Source organism: Cordyceps militaris, assembly GCF_000225605.1.
Source record: "Cordyceps militaris CM01 unplaced genomic scaffold CCM_S00006, whole genome shotgun sequence".
NCBI lineage: Eukaryota > Fungi > Ascomycota > Sordariomycetes > Hypocreales > Cordycipitaceae > Cordyceps > Cordyceps militaris.
Window position 1 is genome coordinate 2,430,637 of NW_006271974.1, and position 21,161 is coordinate 2,451,797.

General features: G+C 54.6%; 9 protein-coding genes across 9 annotated transcripts; 6 read left to right on the forward strand and 3 right to left on the reverse strand.

Moving 5' to 3' along the window:
- Positions 1–149: 149 nt before the first annotated feature.
- Positions 150–1,910, forward strand: CCM_08035 (Cytochrome P450 oxidoreductase, putative; the record flags this gene model as incomplete). Its single annotated transcript, XM_006673174.1, has 3 exons — positions 150–282; positions 333–1,166; positions 1,222–1,910. The coding sequence occupies 3 exons, from the start codon at positions 150–152 to the stop codon at positions 1,908–1,910; spliced, it is 1,656 nt and encodes a 551-aa protein (XP_006673237.1).
- Positions 1,911–2,542: 632 nt separating this feature from the next.
- Positions 2,543–4,083, forward strand: CCM_08036 (dynamin GTPase, putative; the record flags this gene model as incomplete). Its single annotated transcript, XM_006673175.1, has 2 exons — positions 2,543–2,619; positions 2,658–4,083. 2 exons carry the CDS (start codon positions 2,543–2,545, stop codon positions 4,081–4,083), a joined length of 1,503 nt encoding a protein of 500 aa, XP_006673238.1.
- Positions 4,084–4,321: 238 nt separating this feature from the next.
- Positions 4,322–5,494, reverse strand: CCM_08037 (C2H2 finger domain protein, putative; the record flags this gene model as incomplete). Its single annotated transcript, XM_006673176.1, has 1 exon — positions 4,322–5,494. The coding sequence occupies one exon, from the start codon at positions 5,492–5,494 to the stop codon at positions 4,322–4,324; it is 1,173 nt and encodes a 390-aa protein (XP_006673239.1).
- Positions 5,495–5,919: 425 nt separating this feature from the next.
- Positions 5,920–7,939, reverse strand: CCM_08038 (uncharacterized protein; the record flags this gene model as incomplete). The annotated part of the gene is made up of 10 exons (XM_006673177.1): positions 5,920–6,029; positions 6,156–6,224; positions 6,260–6,331; positions 6,560–6,598; positions 6,623–6,712; positions 6,762–6,881; positions 6,952–7,118; positions 7,287–7,507; positions 7,639–7,784; positions 7,837–7,939. The coding sequence occupies 10 exons, from the start codon at positions 7,937–7,939 to the stop codon at positions 5,920–5,922; spliced, it is 1,137 nt and encodes a 378-aa protein (XP_006673240.1).
- A 1,121-nt stretch (positions 7,940–9,060) lies between these two features.
- On the forward strand, positions 9,061–10,704 carry CCM_08039 (argininosuccinate lyase; the record flags this gene model as incomplete). The annotated part of the gene is made up of 4 exons (XM_006673178.1): positions 9,061–9,145; positions 9,169–9,580; positions 9,635–10,065; positions 10,142–10,704. The coding sequence occupies 4 exons, from the start codon at positions 9,061–9,063 to the stop codon at positions 10,702–10,704; spliced, it is 1,491 nt and encodes a 496-aa protein (XP_006673241.1).
- A 316-nt stretch (positions 10,705–11,020) lies between these two features.
- CCM_08040 (ATP-dependent RNA helicase DBP9) lies at positions 11,021–12,945 on the forward strand (the record flags this gene model as incomplete). The annotated part of the gene is made up of 3 exons (XM_006673179.1): positions 11,021–11,299; positions 11,350–12,614; positions 12,675–12,945. The coding sequence occupies 3 exons, from the start codon at positions 11,021–11,023 to the stop codon at positions 12,943–12,945; spliced, it is 1,815 nt and encodes a 604-aa protein (XP_006673242.1).
- Positions 12,946–14,486: 1,541 nt separating this feature from the next.
- On the forward strand, positions 14,487–15,898 carry CCM_08041 (Glycoside hydrolase, family 16; the record flags this gene model as incomplete). The annotated part of the gene is made up of 3 exons (XM_006673180.1): positions 14,487–14,586; positions 14,642–15,082; positions 15,132–15,898. The coding sequence occupies 3 exons, from the start codon at positions 14,487–14,489 to the stop codon at positions 15,896–15,898; spliced, it is 1,308 nt and encodes a 435-aa protein (XP_006673243.1).
- Positions 15,899–17,269: 1,371 nt separating this feature from the next.
- On the forward strand, positions 17,270–18,234 carry CCM_08042 (uncharacterized protein; the record flags this gene model as incomplete). Its single annotated transcript, XM_006673181.1, has 2 exons — positions 17,270–17,410; positions 17,458–18,234. 2 exons carry the CDS (start codon positions 17,270–17,272, stop codon positions 18,232–18,234), a joined length of 918 nt encoding a protein of 305 aa, XP_006673244.1.
- A 470-nt stretch (positions 18,235–18,704) lies between these two features.
- On the reverse strand, positions 18,705–20,948 carry CCM_08043 (FAD binding domain protein; the record flags this gene model as incomplete). The annotated part of the gene is made up of 5 exons (XM_006673182.1): positions 18,705–19,738; positions 19,788–20,004; positions 20,072–20,614; positions 20,669–20,785; positions 20,871–20,948. 5 exons carry the CDS (start codon positions 20,946–20,948, stop codon positions 18,705–18,707), a joined length of 1,989 nt encoding a protein of 662 aa, XP_006673245.1.
- Between the last annotated feature and the right edge of the window lie 213 nt (positions 20,949–21,161).

Sequence of the window (21,161 nt, forward strand, 5' to 3'; positions counted from 1 at the left end):
TACCTCGGCTGGGCTCCAGACTTGATTTCGTGTCATTGATATTTAGTACCTTGGCCGCCGTTTTCGAGACACTGGTTAACCCAGCCATCACCCACTTTCTTATTCCAACGGCGACTACACTAGAGCAACTGGCGCAGTCTTTTTCCATCATGTCCACGAAACAGTTTTACCTTCTTGGGGAGGATGTTTCCACTGCTCTCGAAATTGAGCTGCCAGAGTCCTCAGACCTGGAGGATCTTCAACATCACATTGCTGCACAGTATAGCATAGTTGACCCAAAGGGTACGTCTGCTCCCAATAACTCGAATGAATACTTTTGTTGATCAACATAGGCGTTGGATTTTTGCACGAGCAGCGCAGACTAACCGCAGTGGCCGACATTGTCTCCAAAGATGGCCCTGTCGCCATCACCATCGACGGTAAGGCTGTGCGCGAGGTGCCCTCGCCCGCCGGCATTCCCTATTTCGGAAACTATCTAGAAATCTACCCCGACCATCTTGGAAACCACCAGCGGCTCTTCGAGAAACTCGGTCCTCTCTTCTCCACCAGCAACATGGGCAGCCGCGTGTACCAGACCAACGACCCCAAGCTCGCCACCATCTTCTTTGGCGAGAGCGACTTCTTCACCAAGCGCATCGTGCCCGGCCACCCTCTGTTCCCCATCAAGTCGCGCGAGGCGGGCGTCTTCCTCGGCGACACCGAGACCGAGGAGTGGAAGCTCGCGCACAAGTTCCTCCCGCCGGCGCTCGGCCCCAAGGCCGTCCGCCACTACGCGCCGACGATGCAGAAGAGTGTCGAGGACGCCTTTGCCGTCTTTGACGCGCTGGACCAGCAGGGAGAGGCGTGGAACGTGTACCAGTACATGCTCAAGCTCGGCTCGCAGGCCGTCGGCAAGCTGGTGCTCGGCATCGACTTTGAGCACTTTACCGGCCCGGACGCGCCGCTGCACGAAATGGTGCTGCAGATTGCGCACAACCTGGAGCTGAACAAGAAGATCTCGACCATGGGTGCCTGGTATGCTAGCATGCCGTTTGGCGACCCCAAGAAGCTGCGACAGACAAAGGCGCGCATCGAGGAAATGATGCTCGAGTCCATCGCGCAAGCCTCCAGGGGTGAAGAGGATCTGGAACTACAGGACGCCGCGCTCAAGGCCGAGAATGTCGTCGGTGGGTGAATCTTGTGTGGGCCATCATGGAGCACCCGTGCTAACCACGTCGATAGATTACTTCCTCCGCGCCAAGGACAGCAAAGGAAACAAGCTCCCGCCCGCGCAGTTCGCACCCGCTCTGGTGGTGGCGACCGGCGCCGGCTTCACCACCACGTCCTCGCTGCTCTCGTGGCTCCTCTACAGCCTTGTGCAGTACCCCGGCACCCAAGAGCGGCTGCTGCAGGAGCTCGTCGACAACGACTGGGACGCGGACACGCAGGTGACGGCCGAGCTGACGAACCAGCTCAGCTACCTCGACAAGTTCATCAAGGAGACGCAGCGGCGCCACAACCCGTCGTACCAGCCGGCGCGCACGGCCAAACGGGACATGATCCTGCCGGGCGGCTACCGGCTGCCCAAGGGCGCCGTCGTCATCCCGGCTCTGCACCACATCCACCACAACGACAAGCTCTGGGAGAACCCGAACCGGTTCGACGCCGACCGCTGGGACACGGACAAGGTCAAGGGCCGGCCGCAGGGCGCGTACACGCCGTTTGCGCAGGGGCCGCGCATGTGCGTCGGCTTCAACTTTGCGCTGCAGGAGATTAAAGTCTTTCTGCCCAAGCTGGTGTACCGCTACAAGTTTACGCTGGCGCAGGATGGACCAATTGAGTATGATCCGTATTTTCAGCTCATTCGCCCGAATAATTTGTATGTAAGGGCCGAGAGGAGGGTCAAATGGCCGCCGCGATCAGAGGAATAAAGCGGCATTGCCTGTTGCCAGCCTTTGGGATGCAGTACTTGTAAAAATAGACAGAATAGGTATGAAGCAGTAACAAATGTGGATGAAACGATTGTTTTCTGCCAGTTCACGTCCGTATCAGCGCTCAAAATGCCAGTATAGGCCAATCACTAGTAGATCGGGAGTCAATAGCGTTTTATGCCAAGTATATCCATAGAGTCACAAATATCGACCACCATCTATCTCTTGCTTCTCGATCAGCACGTTTGGGTATCAAAGCAGCATACATCCTGTGTGCTATACAATATTCTCACGTGATGTGTAGCATGTGCCGAGCGGCCCGCGAATCTCAGAGAGCTGAAAAGACAGCCTGGTTCAGTGCTTGGAAAATGGCTCTCCGAGAGCAACGATCCCACCAGTCTATCTGTGTAATAATGTCTAGTCTTTTAGTACCTGCCGACCTCGGAAAATCGGCCGAAACTGTATCAAGAAAGAGAAGATGGGCCCCTCGAGTTCGTACGGGCTGCCTTGTCTGCCGGTGAGAGAGCCTTGTCCCGCGACGCCTGCCCTTTGCCTATCTGCGGGGGTGAGAGGCATAACGCGACTGGCGACATGCTGAACAATCCCCCCCAGCCAGCGCCGCATCAAATGCGATGAAGCCAGACCATCTTGCGCAAAGTGTACCCTCGGACGTCATCGATGCAGCGGCACAGGTTACGGCCCTCAGCAGGTAGAGACCTTCAGAACCGTCCTGCCGTCCCTCCCCAGAGCGCCTGGCTGCTTCGTTGCGCCCTTTTCTGACGCGCCGCAGAGAAGCGAGCGGTATATGTTTTCTCTTTTCCGGGACCAAGTCACTCCAGGCTTGCTCGATGTCTTTGACCCGGACTTTTGGGCGGTCGCGATCCCCCAGGCAGGCCAGGTCTATCCTGCTGTGTGGCACGCACTGGTGGCCGCGACGACCCTGCAATATTGGCGCCTGCGCAACAAGAGAGACTCTAACTCGGACATGGCTCGAGCAGGCAATCTGCATGATTACGCTTTGAAGCATTGCAATTTGTCATTACGCCATCTCGGCCAAGTACAGCAAGCGACGGCCAAGGCGGCTGACTGGGAGATGGTGCTTCTCACCTGCATCATTCTCATTTACTACGCGAGCTTGCGCCGAGACGTTGCGGAGGCGCTTATACATATCCGAAGTGGCTTCTTTCTTTCCCATCTTTGGTACTCACAGGATCATAGCCAAGGCGGTGCCATGTGCAGTCGACCAGCCAACTGCATCACCCCAATCGGCTCTATGCAGCTGCGATTTCGCCGTCTCGAGGTCCTCACCTTCTTGGCACCCTTTCAGATGAACGATTCTGCGGCCCACAGATGTCGCTTCCCCGTTGTGTCGCCCAATACAGCCTTCTCCAACATGACGGAAGCATACTTGGAGTTGCTTGCCATTGACGTCGCCTGGAAAACCCTCATCAGGTCAGAGCTTCCCACCTGTGGTAGTACCAAGCTGCAGTTTATTGTACACGGTTGTCGAGAGCTGCGAGATCCTTTTTTGAAATGGCAGAAAAAATACATTGCCCTCCTACATGTAGTGAAGCCGCCGGAGCCGAGCAACGCAGATTACAAAGCCGAGTCCATGCGGCGACTCGTGCTGCGGCTGTTGGATCTTACACTGGAAGCCTTGGTCATGGTGGATACGGATATCGGCGAGATTGCCCGTGACAACTTTAATGGCAACTATGAGCACATGGTGGACATTGTCGGCTACATTCTCAACCTGCAGGAGCGCGAGGCCCTCGACAGCTCTGCACCTTCGCTGACACAGTCATCCCAGTTCCGCTCCCTCATTGGACTACCCATGGTTGCGGTTGGCCATATCTGCCGCATACCGGAGGTGCGGACTCGTGCCATTGAGCTTCTACAGACGATGCCATTCACGGATGGCGTCTTTGATAGTGCTTTCTTCGTCGGGCTGGCCAAAGAGCAACAACGCGTCGAAGAGCGAGGCTGGCTTGCATCGCTGCTCGGAAAAGGCTGCGACTGTGTGCCGGGTAAATTTGTTTGCAACAACTACCGGGTTCATCAGCTGTACATTTCGCCACCCAGCCACGACCGCCTGACTAAAGCACGCTTTCGAACAATATATGACATACGACACAACATGACGGGTATAGAGTGTGTTTTGCACTCAGTATAATGTATAATATAGCTTGTTATAAATGTTTTACTTATTCAGGAAGCGAGACATTGTTTAGGAAAGCGAAGCGAATCTTGGAGAAAGAGCGAAAGCTACTGCGCATCAATATTATATAATTCAGAAAAGCAAATTCGGTGTCAAAGGACAAAGGAAAAGCCATCCTCTTCATCATGACGTATGCAGGCATCCTCCGTACAATGACCTTGTAGTTAATGCACTACCATTTCGTTGTGCTCTGTCAGACGTCCATTTTGCAGGCTCCCCTTCCGTGGATTGGCCTACGCAGCGTCCAAGTACCAGCCGAGGTCTGGCGGGTGATGGCGACGGCCTCGCTTGCAGCCCAGTTGGTCAAGGTCCAATTCTCAGGACCGCCAAACCCAACAAGGACATGTTCACCAGCAGCGCCGCGCTGCATATGAGCAGCGACATGCTCCATCCAATTGTCCCAGGCGTTGGAGTCGACGAACTTGGACGGGCATTCGGGCACAGGGCAGAGCATAAAGTCTGGCAGAGTGCAGCGCGTGCGTGCAGCCTTGACCTGCAGCTGACGCATGCGAGCTTTGGTATCGGCTTCGCCATGCACGAGATGCATGCGACGGATATGCTGCGTGTACAGATCCTTCCGATTAAAGATGGAGCCGCGAGTTGGCATGGGAAGAGCACACGTTTCGGTTTGTGAGCGCTCCTTTCGCCCACAGGTGCCTTCAGTGCAGACCCAGTACTGAAGATTGAGATGTTGGTAAAGAATGTGGCGCTTCCACTCATTTTTCGACGCGAAGCGAAGCATACAGCCGGCATAGTGGAAGATGCAGAAAAGTGGTCTGACATGCTGGGATCGGATGTGCTTCCAATCCATGGCGGCATTGGAGGAAAAGAAATTGTGCTCGTCGGAATTGTAACTGTGGCAGGCCGCCACAGATACCATGGGGGGCAAATCAAAGTACTCCAGACCCAGCTTCGCAGTCGAGTTGTGAGCGAACTGGTACCCTGGCTGAGCAATGTCGTGGTGCTTAACGTCCGTCACGTCGTCCGCTGGGGTCAAGGAAATGGAAATTGGGTAGTTGGGGTTATTGTCCATGGGAGGACCGTAGTGAGCGCAGGTGATACCGCTGTCGCCAAAGGAATGAGAAAGACTGGTCTCTGCATGGTCAGCCTGGCAACTGTAGGACAGGGAAGCCTCGGCCATGAAATCGGTGTTGGGCCAAGACTCATGTCCAAAAGAGGCAACATGCGCATTATTGACATGGGTGTCGTGGTTGGTAACAAGATACGAACAAATCATGTCTTGCTGTTCAAAACTGCCATAGAGAGCGCGATAATCATTAATTGGCAACGTCTGGTGGGCAATGTCATGACTAGACATCAACATGGACCAGTCATCAGGAGCGCCAAAAATGGGTGTATTCGCCATATGGACGTGTGATTAACAAAGTAGTGAGAGCGGGGTTGGCAAGTGTTGAGCTGAAAGGTTTCAAGTCAATGTCGTAGCTGCAATCTGGAAGCTCTAGACGGCACAGCCACGAACGGTATTCACATCCAGCAATACGTCTGGAAAGCAGGCTGGGAATATATAGATTCAAGTAAAGGCTTCTCGACGTGATAACCCCAGAATAACATGGGCTACACAATGCTATTGGTCGAACGGTAACAGCACAGAGTGTGTGTGTGAGTGTACCGACTTTGAGGCTGTGAGGAGCTTTGCGTAACATCTCAGCCGGTGTTCTGCAGGGCTTTCTTGGTCGCCCTGCGATGAATTTCCAATACGAAATGAACCAAATAACTGTACAACAGATGGACAGCTTGCGCTTCGCCAATGGCCGAAAATTAACGTCTGAGTCAGTTGAACGGCCGCATACCGGCGGAACATGGATGCAAGCGAGCCATCACCAGGCTTCTTGGCGCCGGACCAAACCTAGCAACTCCATCACCGGTGTAGATGACATGAGCTAAGAGTATATCTGAGGGATGCATCTCTGACATGTGTCTGATCGCTTCAAATGCTTTACCGTCTCTTTCCCGACGTTTTCCTGATTAGTGGATAATCGGAGTCACTGCCACGCACCACCACACACCACCACGGCCTCGAGACAGAGTCTCAGACGACACGCAATCCCTCCTATCTGGGCCTGCTTCGGGGGTCGCTACAAGGGCATCATAGCGAGGGACCGTTTCTCACGTTGCGTCTCAATCTCACTCCGGAGGCCCGAACTTGGGGAGCCGCGCATATAAGAGGCGATCTGAGTGCTGACTTATACCGACCTAGAGGCAGCCCTTTCGCGCGCCTATTCCGACCGATTGTCTCGATTATGGGCTGGTAATACATAATGTACTCCTTCCAGTGACGGATCCTATAGCAATTTTAAGCCAAGCGATGTCTGAACCATCTAGATAGTTACTGATGGAAACATGCAACAGCTTGCAGGTCCATTCCGGGTATGTACGATGCCACGTGTGTCCTGATAGAGAAATGGCTTACTGTCAGAGATATTTCGGGGTTTTTCAACGTCTGCAAGGTCTGTGGGATGGTTTCACGCGAAACGTTGGCTTCGCCATGCTCTCCAGGTGGCAGGAGGGTGTGCTGCGATGGGCATTCGGTTGACAGGTACGGATAGATTAGCCGCAGAACCGCCTGAGTTCGATGTACACTCTATAATCTTTCCAATTGCAAAATTTCGCACCAGATCCCAGAAAAATGCGATAATTCATCCCTCTCGGGTCACATTGAGCCAGCTGCGCGACATGCAGTAATTTGGTGCCTTTGTCATGAATGGAAGGTCGCGCAGGGCTCAAAGGCGTTGCTAGTAAGTCCATAGTAGGTAAGAGGGATTCCGATAAATGCTGGAGACCTAGCAATGAAGCCGAAAAAACGGGCGAGAGGCACCACCCGCTTCCAGGCAACGGTTTGGCCAGAGCTGGTAGCACAGAGCCTGCGCCTCAGCGACCAGGCTCGGTGAGCAGCGACGCTGCGCAAATCTTCGGAAACGTGGCCAAGTTTGTCGAACACTTCAAGATGCAGTATGCTTAGTCGGAGCGTCCTGGCGGCTGTCACATTGCCATCTTCGAGATGATCGAGTTCGTGGAGAGTGGTCAATCGATTGGTGGAGGCGGTTTATCCCAACGCTCTGCAGCTTGTCCCTGCAGCCCTAACTAGTGATACCGACAACCATCGGCTGTAGCGCTGCTCGACATTGGCCGTCACACACTGCCATTCTGGCTTCCTTGGTTGTGCTCCCGGCCTTTGATTGGCCAAGTGATGTGACCACGTCTGCAACTCCGCGCCGGTACGCAAAGCAAAAGCTTTGTGTCTCGGAAGACAGAGCAAAGCATCCACGCATTGTGTACGGAGCTCGTTGCCTGGAGATTTGACAGATGGCGCGGCATCATGTGAGAGGTTGAGAGATGACGCAGGCCGACGCCCGTACGCCTACGGATGCACTTGGCATCCCAAGTGGTGTGAAATTGTTCGTAGCAGACCGTTGTGGGCATGATACGTCATGTGGCCTGCGTATTTCGGACATTTCGTCAAACTGCATCTCTCTTCTTCGGAAAAAAAACCCCAAGTCGCATATCACCGGAGATGAAAAACGCGCATGCAGTTCGGCTGTCGGGGCGTGCAGTCGGCAGGCAGCCAAGGCTGGCCTTGGCCAGGCATGTGGCCAATCCTTGCATATACACTTCTGTGCCTGTGCCTCCAAAGCGCTCTATTTACAAATTAGTGACTACTTGGTCCGATGGAAATGGAATCGGGCATACTGGCCTTGGCTGCAGCTTGGTTAGCGTCGATAACCGACAACGGACGGTAGGGGTTCAGGGTCAATTGACGAGGGGCGGAAAACATGACAAACTTCCCTGTCATGTTTACTCTGTGGTTTGAGTAGAGTTGTGATTTTACCCGATAAAAGATGACGAAAACTGCAATTAGCGGGTTGTGAAATAACTCCCGATACAGAACAAACGAGGGGTCAGCTGTCATGGACAACAGGGTAGCAAGCAACTGAGTACTATCCGACTTGGCACGTATTTATTGTGAGACCTGTCAACGCATGTTCAGACGCCTCTAATTCTGACTTCATTACGAGTTGGCGACGTCGTAGCAGCGGGACGAACATGGGAAGACTTATACTGCAGCATCTGCGTATTTCTCAGTGCGACGCGTTCACGATGGCGGCAAAAAGAGGCTAGCCGCGGCATGATAGGAGATGCATATGTGCCACGGCGGGCAATGTCCGTATGGGGTACTAGCAACAACTCCACACGCTCAGCCTAGAGAGAGGATTGAGTAGCTGGTCCGTATGGTCGTCTGCAAATCCGTTCTTCTAGGGACTGCAAAATCGAACTTCCCTTCACAGATACAGCGATAAACAAGGGAAAGAGGGCGGGCTATTGATATCCGGGTATGCGTTGCGCACTTCGATGTATTTCGCGTATAATAGAGCTTGCAAAGATGTCATAGCGTATAAAGTGCCTTGGTCTGGGCAATTGCTTGGTAATAACTGCTTATCGAAGGAACTAGGTCTAGGTTTAATACCGTCGGAGATGACGGAAATGTCGAGGTTCTGTGCGATTGCCGAAATTCTTCTCGTCCGGTACGCCGAAGTGCGATTGTTTCCATTCTAAAGCAAGGAAGGGGTAACAACTGACCTTGACTGGAAGCATCCTTGGACACTTGGAGACGCAGATGCCGCGTGACTACCTGCGTTGACTCATTCAGTCTAGTTACTATCACGCCTTGCAGAGAGATAATACCATAGATAAACGAGATACCATAGATACCAGATAAATAGAGATACCACAGATAAACGGTTAATTTAACAGGAAAAGAAGCGCTAATAATCCAGGCCACAACGTGACCCGCCGAAACACGGAGCTCCACTCTTCTTACATTTCCAAGCAAAAGTTTGAGCACGATCCGGGGTAGATGACGAACTAATTCTATTGAGCTCAACTCAAGGTACACTAGAGCGCCGTCAGCACATCATGGCATCTGGAAAGGCACCTGCAGAAAATATGCTTTGGGGTGGACGCTTCACAGGTTGGTTCTCTATGGAAGTTCGAGTGCAATGTGCGCTGACCTCGGAATGACAGGCGGCCTCGATCCCCTCATGCTCGAATACAATGCGAGTATTGAGTACGACAAGCGCCTGTACAAGGAAGATATCCTCGGCAGTATTGCGTTTGCACGCGCAAACGCCAAGTCTGGCGTCATATCCAACAGCGAGTTCGCTGAAATCGAGAGAGGTCTCAGGGAGGTTCAGAAGGAGTGGGAAGCAAATGCCTTTGTTATCATGCCCAATGATGAAGATATTCATACTGCTAATGAGCGCCGACTCGGTGAAATTATTGGCATGGACATCGCTGGTAAACTACACACGGGTCGCAGTCGCAATGAGCAGGTTGTCTGTGATATGCGTATGTGGCTTCGCAACCAGATCAAGGAGATTGAGAGCCACCTAGTTGTCTTCATCGAGACTATTGCCAGCCGCGCCGAGGCCGAGTGGTAAGTCTGATTATCCCGTGGTCCAAACATGGTAGACCCTCCTGACCTTGACAGCGGCATTATTATGCCTGGATATACCCATCTCCAGCGTGCCATGCCGGTCTTGTGGTCGCAGCATCTGTTGTCATATGGCTTTTACTTTGCGAGTGATCTTGAGCGGCTGCGTGAGACTTTAAAGCGTGTGAATAGGAGCCCACTTGGTTGTGGTGCTCTCGCTGGCAACGGCTTCAATATCGATCGCGACATGATGGCCGAGGAGCTGGGCTTCGACGGCCTTTTATGGAACTCCATGAATGCTGTTGGTGATAGAGATTTCGTCACTGAATTTCTACAATGGGGTAGTATGTTCATGCAACATATTTCTCGCTGGGCTGAGGATCTTGTGCTTTATAGCACCATGGAGTTTGACTTTATTTCTATTGCGGATGCTTATTCTACTGGAAGCTCTTTGATGCCGCATAAGAAGAACCCGGATGGCTTAGAACGTGAGTATCTCCCGTGCTGTTAAATACTCAATTGGGTATGTCTTGGGAGAGATTTCTGCTATGCGATGAATGGCAGCTCCTGAGACGAGATACAACGCGGCAGGCTCAAGAAAGAAGTTAACAATTCGTGATCATCTAGTCTTGCGAGGAAAGGCTGGTCGAGCATTTGGCCATATGGCTGGCCTTATGATGACCCAAAAGAGCCTCCCCAGCACATATTCAAAGGACTTGCAAGAAAGTTGGGAGCCCATGTTGGATCATGTGAAGACTATCTCTGATAGCCTTCGGATTGCAAACGGGATCCTCGTTACCCTTACTATCAAGCCAGAGAAGATGAGGGCCGCCCTCGACCCGTTTATGCTGGCTACTGATCTTGCTGATTATCTCGTACGAAAAGGTGTACCCTTTCGTGAGACGCACCATATCTCTGGGCGATGTGTTGCTAAGAGCGAGGAGCTAGGCATCCCGATGAACGAGCTCTCACTGGAGCAACTACAGGCTATTGATAGCCGATTTGGGGAGGATGTTTCGCAAACTTTTGACTACGACAGAAGCGTCGAGATGAGATCAGTCAAGGGTGGTACTAGTCGGGCACGCGTCCTGGAGCAAGTCAAGGTTCTCAAGGATATGCTGGCTTAGAGAGGTTCCGTAGCTTAAAGACTAGCAAATACATGAGCAAATACATGACTCAAATACGTGATTGAATTGTCACCTTGGTAATAGGCTACCTTCGTTTATAAAGGCGAGATATTCAGGAATGTTGACTTGTTGAAATTAAAAAGATTATGATCAAAAAGGTGTTTGCCAGCGTTTGCAGCGGCGGCGCGCCCCTCGACGCTATCGATTGCTGAAAAGTGGAACACCTCCAACTTTTTTTTTCTTATCGCATCTTCATCTTGGACTCTAGGACGTGCTATGATACAGAACAGCAGCATTTTTTTCAACAACCGCGAAAATGAAGCGCAAGATTGAAGAGACAAACGAGGCAGCCGAAAAGGAAACGGCTGCTCCTGCCGAGACAGATAAGGGGTTTTCCTTTACCGACCTTGCCCTCGACGCTCGCCTTGTGCAGGCCATCGCCGAGCAAAAGTTTTCCCAGCCGACGCTGGTGCAGCGCATGGCCATTCCCATTGCTCTCAAGGGCCAGGATGTTCTGTGCAAAGCCAAGACTGGTTCTGGAAAGACTGCTGCCTACGTCCTGCCCGTGTTGGCCGGAATCTTGAAGCGCAAGACTGTATGCAGATTCGACAACGATGCGGCTGCTGGGTGCTAACATATTGCTAGACGGATTCCGAACCTGCGACCACGGCCCTGATCCTTGTACCGACGCGCGAACTTGCCGACCAAGTTTTCAAAGCCATTGAGCAGTTCTCAGCCTTTTGCTCAAAGGATGTGCGAGCCGTCAAGCTCACCGACAAACTATCCGACGCCGTCCAGCGGTCGCTGCTCGCCACGCTACCCGACATTGTCATTTCAACGCCCGCGCGGGCATGGCACAACGTCAATGGAAACTCGGCTGCGTTGTCTCTGAGCAAACTATCACATCTCGTTCTGGACGAAGCGGACCTGCTGCTCTCATACGGCTACGACAGCGACCTGGAGAACCTGTCCTGGTCATTACCGAAAGGTATCCAGACAATTATGATGAGCGCGACCCTGACATCCGAGATCGATTCTCTCAAGAAAATCTTCTATCGCGATAATGTGCCCGAACTGCTGGACCTGGAGGAGCCGGATAACGAGGGCGAGGGCATCACGCAGCTGTTCACCAAGTGCGGAGAGGACGAAAAGTTTTTGCTGGCCTACATCATTTTCAAGCTCAAGCTCGTCAAGGGCAAGTGTATAATCTTTGTCGGCGATATTGATCGCTGCTACCGCTTGAAGCTGTTTTTTGAGCAGTTTGGCATCCGCAGTTGCATCCTGAACTCGGAGCTACCTGTCAATTCGCGAATCCACGTCGTGGAGGAATTCAACAAGAACGTTTACGATATTATTATTGCATCTGACGAGAAGGAAATCCTTGGTAGTGAAGATCAGGCCGCCGAGGGTGAGGCGGAAGAGGGCCAGGAGGAAGAGGCAGAAGAGGCGACGGAAACGAGCGAGAAGCGGCCGAAAAAGAAGCGAAAGTCTACAAAACAGGATCTGGAATACGGTGTCTCAAGAGGAATCGATTTCAAGAACGTTGCGGCCGTCATCAACTTTGACTTGCCGACGACGGCGTCGTCTTATACACACCGCATCGGGCGAACGGCGCGGGCGGGCAAGGCGGGCATGGCGCTCTCGTTTGTGGTGCCCAAGGACCAGTACCGCAAGCATATTCCCACGACGATAGCCAGCGCGGAAAAGGACGAAAAGATTCTGGCGCGTATCACGAAGCAGCAGGCCAAAAAGGGCAAGGAGATGAAGCCGTACAACTTTAGCACTGAGCAAGTGGAGGCTTTTCGGTACCGCATGAATGACGCTCTGCGCGCTGTCACCAAGGTGGCGGTGCGTGAGGCGCGAACAAGGGAGCTGCGACAAGAGCTTCTCAAGAGCGAAAAGCTCAAGCGGTACGTATCTCTGCATCATGGAACTGTGAGTGAACAGGCGCGCTGACTTGGGGTGTGCAGATACTTTGAGGAGAACCCGACGGAAATGGCCCACCTGCGGCACGACGGCGAGCTCCGCACAGCGCGACAACAAGCGCACTTGAAACACATTCCGGAGTACCTGCTGCCCAAGGAGGGCAAGGAGGCGCTCACGGCGGACAAGATTGGATTTGTGCCGCTGCGCAAGTTTGGTGGCAAGGATCGGAAAAGCAAGAGGGGCAAGTCGGGGAAGAGGATCGGATCGCGCAAGGGAGATCCGCTCAAGACGTTTTCGGCGCGTAGGAGGAAGTGAGGTTGACTGATGAATGGGAGCATGAACTGTACATAGGTTTGGAATGGACAATATAGGATTGCATCTACTGGACGATTGATGTTCATGAGGACTAGCGACGGCGCTACTACAAGTAGTGTTTTTGAACCGAAATCCGTACGAATTATCCTAGTAGGTAGGTACCTACAGTGGGGGGACAAAAGTGTAGTACATACTAGTAGTTTGCGCCAAGTTGTGGTGATTGCGCTCAGCGCTGGCATGGTCAGGGCGGCCACCAGCGCGGCCACCTGAAAAGCCATTACAGGGGTTGTCGCTGGTAGAGCGGCAAGGAGTTGAGATGGGTGGACATGTGACGGGCAATGATCAGCATGGAGGTAAGGCTCCTACCTGGCGGAAAAGTACCCCCTATGTACCTTGCTTGGCCAGCCTGCCCGGAAGCTGGACGAACCGACTGCTGCAGCCTCGCCTGCAGCCGTCTGCAGACTGCAGACTGCAGAGAAGGCTACTCGAGTACGTCCTTCGGGCGCCAATATTGCTTTTTATGACGAGCGCTACAGCATCGGCCGCAGAGCGAGCAGCGAGGTTAGAACCATTTCAATGGCGTGAGCTGGAACATACGTCGGTACCATCATCGTAGCAATAGCACCTGCCTTTTATGAGCAGATGATACGAAAGTGGTCGCGGCGACTTTGTTCCCCGACGGTTCCTTTCGTATTTGGGCAGTGGACCCTGGAGCCCTGTTGAGCCCGCCCAGCACCGCCGCCCAGCGCGCGCGCCCAGGCGCCAGCAAAAATCTATTAATTGTTCCGTATTCTGCCTCGTCTTGCCATGCTGCCTTTTTTAATCCCCCCCCGAGTCAGACAGTTGTTTGTCCCTCCCCCTCCATCGCCGCCGTTCCCTTTGGACCATTACATTCGTTACACCGAACCTTGCGAAACTCGAACTCGTCGATCCTCCGGCCAATCACCGACTAATTATTACTCGATTTATCTTTTGAGTTTGCCCTTGACGTTTTGACAGGTGGGTCGCGAATCCCTTAAAGTCTGTTCTACAGGCGCTACCGAGCAAAGAAAAGACGCTCTACACGGCCGCCCGCCCTTGAACATGGACGAAAGCTGGCGAGAGAACCAGGGCGAGAGAGACATGCGCGCTGTCAATATCGAATGCAACGCTTCGTTTTTGCTTCTGTGCTAGGCCCGCTGTTCAAGGTTGAACCATGGATGAGCCTTGCAGCCCTGGCCAATGTCTCGGTTTCACGCAACGGCGCTGGCTGTTTCTCTCGAATACGCTGTCGCGTGCTCTTGCAGTTCTCGTCACTCCTTCAACCGGAGACATGCTTCATGGGCGGTTCGACGACCTTTGTTCTGCGTGCACAATAGAGGCATGCTGGTGTCACGGACAGACTTGCTCCAGATGAAACGTCGCTAACACAGACAGTCTCGCCGACAGCCTTCCCTCGAGACGACTTTCGCTTACACGACGTCACTGGCCAACCTTAAACTTTGATTCGCGCATTTCTGTCTTCAAACCTATTTCCATTCGCTCCAACTTCAACTCCAACCATGCTGCGCTCTGTGGTTGCCGCTCTCTTGAGCGCCTCCACCGCCCTCGCTCTTTGCAGCCCAGAGAACCCGTGCCCACAGAGCTCGCCCTGCTGCTCCCGTAAGTACACTCCGTGACCCGAAAACTCGACAACAGCGTTGATGAATTTGGATAGAATATGGCGAATGCGGTGTCGGCGCTTACTGCCTGGGCGGCTGCGACCCTCGAGCCTCATTCAAGCTCGAAGCCTGTGCTCCCGCCCCGGTCTGCAGCGACAAGAAGATGACGTTTGACAAGATCGACAAGACGAGCGTTGATATCAGCAAATATTACGGCGACGCTAGCAAGGCTGACTGGATGGTCCAGGGCGAGGTGGTGCAGTACAACGACTACGCCCTCATGACCATGGCCAAGGACACACCTGGCACTGTACTGGCATCCACCGAGTATATGTGGTACGGCAACGTCAAGGCCACGATGAAGACGAGTCGCGGCCGTGGTGTAGTCACCGCCTTTATTCTGCTTTCTGATGTCAAGGATGAGATTGACTACGAGTGGGTTGGAGTCGACCTCGGCATGTCCCAAACCAACTATTACTACCAGGGCATTACAAACTGTGAGTCACGCCGAGGAAATGTGCGATTCAGCATGCTAATATGACCCAGATGGCAATTCGGGCAACATTACCACCGATGACACATTTGGCAGCTGGCACGAGTACGAAATTCGTTGGACTCCCGACAAAGTGGAGTGGCTGGTTGATGGTACAACCCACCGCACCAAGGAGCGCAAGGACACATGGAACAAGACTGCCAATGCCTGGGCGTTCCCCCAGACGCCCGCTCGTATCCAGCTCTCCATCTGGCCAGGAGGCAAGGCTAGCAATCCTCCGGGTACCATCAACTGGGCCGGTGGTGTCATCTCGTGGGACACCCCCGATGTCAAGAACAACGGATACTATTACGCTGCTGTCAAGTCTGTCGAGGTGAAGTGCTACAGCGCTAAGAGTGCACCTGGAACAAACAGCGGCAAGAGTTACGTGTACACGGATGCCAGGGCCACCAACGACACGGTCAAAGACACGGACAAGAGCACCATTATCGGCTCATTTAGCGCTACTGGTCTCGACATGGACGCTGGTAAGACTGACACGAATAAGCCCACGCCCTCGCAGGCTTCCGTACCTGGCGGCGGCATCCCGGGCAAAAACGACCACGGCGACGACAAACCCAGCGGTGGTAGCGCTGCCCCGGTCACGCCTCCGGCCCAGGGCCTGGACCCCAAGACCTGCGACCCCAAGACCTTTAACCAGGATTGCAGCACCCCTGATGCCGATGGCACGTCGAAAAATGCTGGCAAGAACTCGGGCTCTCAGTTGCAGGCGAGCATGCTGGCCATTGTCATTGCTGGTGCTGCTCTCTTCTGCCTATAACACGGTGTGCTGGTGCCGATTTTTGTTTATCTGGCGTTTTAGTCTTTCTGTACATGATGCGTGCGTGTTTGCATTCTCGGCGCCTGTTGGACGTGACTGCTGTATCACGCTTTGTGTGGCACACTGCTGAATGACAGAAGATGGTCATGGTAATAGTGTTGTGGGTGCTCCGTCGTTTCAACTGCTTGTCTTTTCTCCTTTTCTTTTCTAGTGCTCATTGATCATTCGTTTTATTCTCACGTTTCACGCATGCAAAGCGACTTTTTACACAGGTATATAATACTGGACAGCTGTTCAATTTGAATTTGTTGATCAACCGGTCGTTGTCCATCCCACCTGTTCGCGCGGCTGTTGTCGAGGGGCTGTGCCACCATTCCTGGTCTTTTATTTAGCGTGGCTGCAGCACTGCATGCACGCGATAGTACTGCGCACCGAGACCGGGTTTTACTTGGCCAAGTCTCGTGACTTTTCCAATGTTTGTTTGCTTCGATTACCGCCGACGGTTCCCCTGGCCGCCGGGGATAGGTCCCGGCTCCCGGCACAGGAAGACGTGCAACTGAGCCTGATTTCCCATCCCTCGCTAAAAAGATCGGGCCGTGTTGGATGTCCAAATGCCGGCAGTCAAGTGGCACAGAAGCAATGTTCCGGATATACCCCCCTTTTGCGCCTTCTTTGCGCGGCCAAGGATTTTCTCGACATTACCTAATAATAGCGGCTGACATCGACGTTGGCACGACACTGACATGTCGCACAGTGTAGGATCTTGTTGGCAACAATTTCTAGGGTTGTATCGACACCATGTTCGGATTATCGGACCTTCGGATCCTCGCAGGGCCGGCATGGTGGAGCTTTCGTCCCATGCTGGGAATGATCGCACCGCGCCGTCAGGGTTTAGCGGCAAGCTATTATAGTCAGCAAAGACAGCTCTATTAACGAGCCCACGTCTCCAAATCGGACCCCCCCTCTTTCATCGGTGGTCGGAGGTTTACAGAACAACGAACGGTGTGGGGAGGGAGGTGGTCGTTGATGGTGTGGAGCGAAGGCAAGTGCCGTTGCACTGGCTGAGGCTGTCAGCGCCAGCTTCTGGGAATGGGGTAACGTATCGCAAATGACCTAGTGACGAAGTGAAACTTGGTTTAATTGGAAAGAAGAGGGCGGCGGAAAAGCTGGGGCAGTTGCGGACCGTAGACCATGTGCTGGCGTTTGCAGTCGTTTATAAACGGCGTGCGCCCACCCTCCCCGTTTGTCACTTGCGATGTTCTGCTTCCATGGTTGACCTCCTTCGATCTGTCGAACTGCTTCTGATCTGATTTGTAAACATCACCAACGGAAACTACTGCTGCAGGCGTGCGTTTGACCCGACAGCCCACAATGCTACCCAAACGCTATCCCATTGATGGCTCCGAGGGCTACCCCCGGACCACACCGATGAAGCTCATCGTCTGCGGATTTCCGCGAACCGGTACAATGAGTACGATGACCCCGTTGCCTCCTTCGCTACACTTAAACCCTGTCCGTTACTGACCACTGAGCACGCAGGCACACACGCTGCGCTCCAGATGCTCGGCTTCAACCGCACACATCACATGATCCACGTCGTCATGGACCCCGAGGGCTGCGAAATGGCCGAGTGGACGCGCGCGCTCGACGCCAAGAACCGGGGCGACAGCGGCAGCTTCACCAAGCGCGACTGGGACCGGCTGCTGGGGGACTGCCAGGCGTGCATCGACTACCCGTCGGCGCTCTTCGCGGCGGACCTGGCGCAGCTGTACCCCGACGCCAAGGTGGTCATGGTCAACCGCGACCCGGACAAGTGGTACGAGAGCGTGAGCGAGACGGTGGCGGCCATCCACACGCGGCCGGGCCTGGTGCGCAAGGCGCAGCGGCTGTGGTGCTGGCTGCTGAGCGCGCGCACGCGCGAGGGCGCCGCGTTTTGGCGCGCCATTGGCGTCGCCGAGGGCAACTACAACCACTTTACGGAAAAGGACAAGGCGATTGCCTTTATGCTGCGCACCTACGACGAGTGCCGCGCCGTCGTCGACGAGCACCGCCGCATCGAGTGGTCCGTCCAGGACGGCTGGGAGCCGCTGTGCCGCCACCTCGGCGTCGACGTGCCGCTCGTCCAGGACCCCGTCACGGGGAACATGGTGACGGCCCCGTTTCCACGCATCAACGACCGCGCCATGTTCCAGCAGAACGTGGAGCGCGGCGCCGCCCGCATGCTCGCCGAGGCTAACGAGGTGCTCTTTGGCCTCCTGGGGAGGGGCGCCGTGCTCGGTGCGGTGGGATACGGCGCGTGGACGCTCTGGAAGATGGCCGCAGCCGCGCGGCGATAGATGAAAATGTGTGTATATCTGTGCCACGGGTATGTAGATGTGTGTCGGAAATTGTGTTGGATTCGTCAAAAATAGGGACGCTGGGAAAATGAGGACGTTGGCGTTGATACCGAATAGTTTGTTGACAGATGTAGTGAATACAGTCGTCTTGTCAACCCAACAAAGGCAGAGTGCCCGAGTGGCCCAAGGGGTTGCACTCGAAAGAACGGTGGGACCATCCCATTAGTATCTTGATATGCAATACGTTCGCGTGCGCAGGTTCGAATCCTGTCTCTGTCGGGATTTTATTTTTGCCAATTGGCCACGTTGTCGTGTTGGGGTCCAAGATGGCCCTTGACGAATTATACGTGTCGAGGTTGAAAGGAGAACCCCCCTGGAACGGGTAGAAATTCACCACATCATCGAGGTAGGGTTAGGGTTGTATTTGGTATCTATTACTTAGGTATCATTATTCTGCCATCAACGACGGCTTACACAACCGGGTTGTAAAAGTTGAATCGCCCGTGCGGGTCGTACGTTGCCTTGAGCTTAGCCAGTTTCTGCTGGCGCCACGCCTCGGCGCCGTACATTTCCTCCCTGCCATCTCGAAACGCGTAGTTGACATATGTGTGCATCGTCTTGCGGCCCGACGCTTGGTGAAGCGTGTTGCGGAGCGCCTCGCCGAGCAGGACCGCCTCGCCGCCGCGCTGCCGGTCGCCCGACGGGAAGCTAATGAGCGGCGCCACGAGGATGTTGTCGCCGCGAAAGGCAAACGCGCTGTCGTCGGCGGCGGGCTGGCGCAGGCCCTGCACGGGGTAGTTTTCAAAGAGAAAGATGGAGCTGCCAAACTCGGGTGTGCCGCGCAGGCTGGCGGCGAACAAGTCGTAGGCGCGTCGCACGGCGCCGGCGTCGTAGGTGTCGAGGTAGAGCGGGAACCGCAGGTTGCTGGCGTTGGTCTTTTGGCAGGGCGTGTCGGTCATTGATATTAACGTCCACGCGGCGAGATCGAGGTACGTTCCGGGCGTGTTGTCGCCGCTGACGGGGCCGAGCTCCTTGAGCGCCGCCGAGTGCGCCTTGTCAACGGTCCGGACGCCCTCCTGCAGAAGATACACGACAACAATGGGGTTTTTGGCGTCCACTTCTGGAATGCGCAGCATGTACGTCCACACGACGACGTCGGCGTCTTGCTTGCCGCCCTTGAAGATGGTGTCTGCCATGGTCTGGAACACCTGCTCGACCTTGTCGCCGGTAAAGATCATGGCCTCGCGCGCCCAGTCGCGGTGCTGAATGTCGTAGACTTTGAGCGTCACCGACGTGACAATGGCAAAGTTGTGGCCGGCACCGCGTAGCGCCCACCACAGGTCCGGGTCCGACTGCGCGTCCACGGTTCGCGCGCTGCCGTCGGCCAGCACCACGTCCATGGACAAAAATTGGTCGGCAATGAGTCCGTGGCGGCCCTGCAGCCAGCCGTGTCCGCCGCCGAGGCCAGGCCCGACAAGACTAGTGCACTCGCAGGTGCCGGTGACTGGGTCATTGAGCGCGAGAATACGAGGCGGGAGAGGCTGAAAGCATACCTGTTTGCTTGCCGGCTTTCCAGAGCGCGTCAACGACTGTCCCAGAGAGAGTTCCGCCACCAATCCTGGCCGTTTGGCCGTCCTTGGACAGCTCGACACTGCTGAGGCTGTTCAAGGCGATTTCGATGCCGCCCTGGAGCTTGCCGAGCGTGCTGGCAGCGCCGTGCCGACCACCGACGGCTAGAAAGGGCGTATCATGCTCGTTTGCGTATTTGACCTGCTTGAACCCTGTTATTCAGCAAAGGGTCAACCCAGGGCGCGTTGGAGTCTGCGGGTTGGCCTACCGTCTCCGCAACGTCCGACGCCGTGCCGGGGATGACGACGATGGCCGGTCGAGGCTCGTCAAAGACGTTCCAGCGGCGGGAGGCGTCGTCGAAGCCCTTGTCGCCGGGCACGAGGACCTGGGCGGCCGACGAGAGCCGCTGCGCCAAGTCGGCCACTTCTTGGACGGCGGCAGCGCGCGCGCAGAAGCGGTGGCCAAAGGCGCTTCCGGCGACCAGGGAGGAGCGGCACGCACTGCTCGCGGCCCAGGCGACGATGGCGGGTAGAACCTCCATGGCAGAGTCTGTGAGGCAGCCGGCTATGGAGGACCACTGAGCCGGTGTTGACATGCAGGGGAGGAAAAGCGGTTCCCGGGGTCGTTTCTGGTTCAAAGTTCCAGACCAAGGCCAGACGAGGTTTGCCAAAGGAACCTTTTTTTGGCCAGAGGATTTCAATATATTGTCCTCCTCAGGATAACAGACTAGTTTTAATGCCGCCGCTGCTATAGTTCCAAGTCGCAGTGTCACCGCTAGCGATCGATCTGGAAGGAGCGATGGTGGCGGCCGCTGAAGACGGGCTGAGATGCTCCCGCCCGCACCTTGCAGACAATGGCATCATACATGATAGCGCTCCTCGTTGCCTGGCCACAATGCAGGCACCAGAGCAGTGGTAGTCATGAGAAGCCTTTGGCCTTTTTTCCAGACTTTGTCGCTAGGCTCTTGGCTGCCACATGACGCCTGCAAGCGAATAATACGGACAAGGTGAGCAAATCAGTGCCCTTGAATTCAGCCACTTTGGTCTCGCCCAGCCTCAGCCGCAAACCTCATCTATCCGGCCCGCCTCCCAGCCGGGAGATGATGCTGTCAAGATATGCTTGCCATTGGCCTTGAAAGGGGACATTCAGCTGGTCAGACGAATCAGCCGACCGTTTAATCGTACATGCAGTCTTATCGGTGTGCCGCTTACTCTGTATATCGCGAACCTCTTTCCCGTGTCCTCTGTGTCAAGTCGGTTTGCACGAAACTCCCCCCCCCCCCGTCCGGTACTGAACAGCACGCAGAGACCGTCTCACCCGCATACGTCTCACCCACATCACATACGTCAATCGCTATG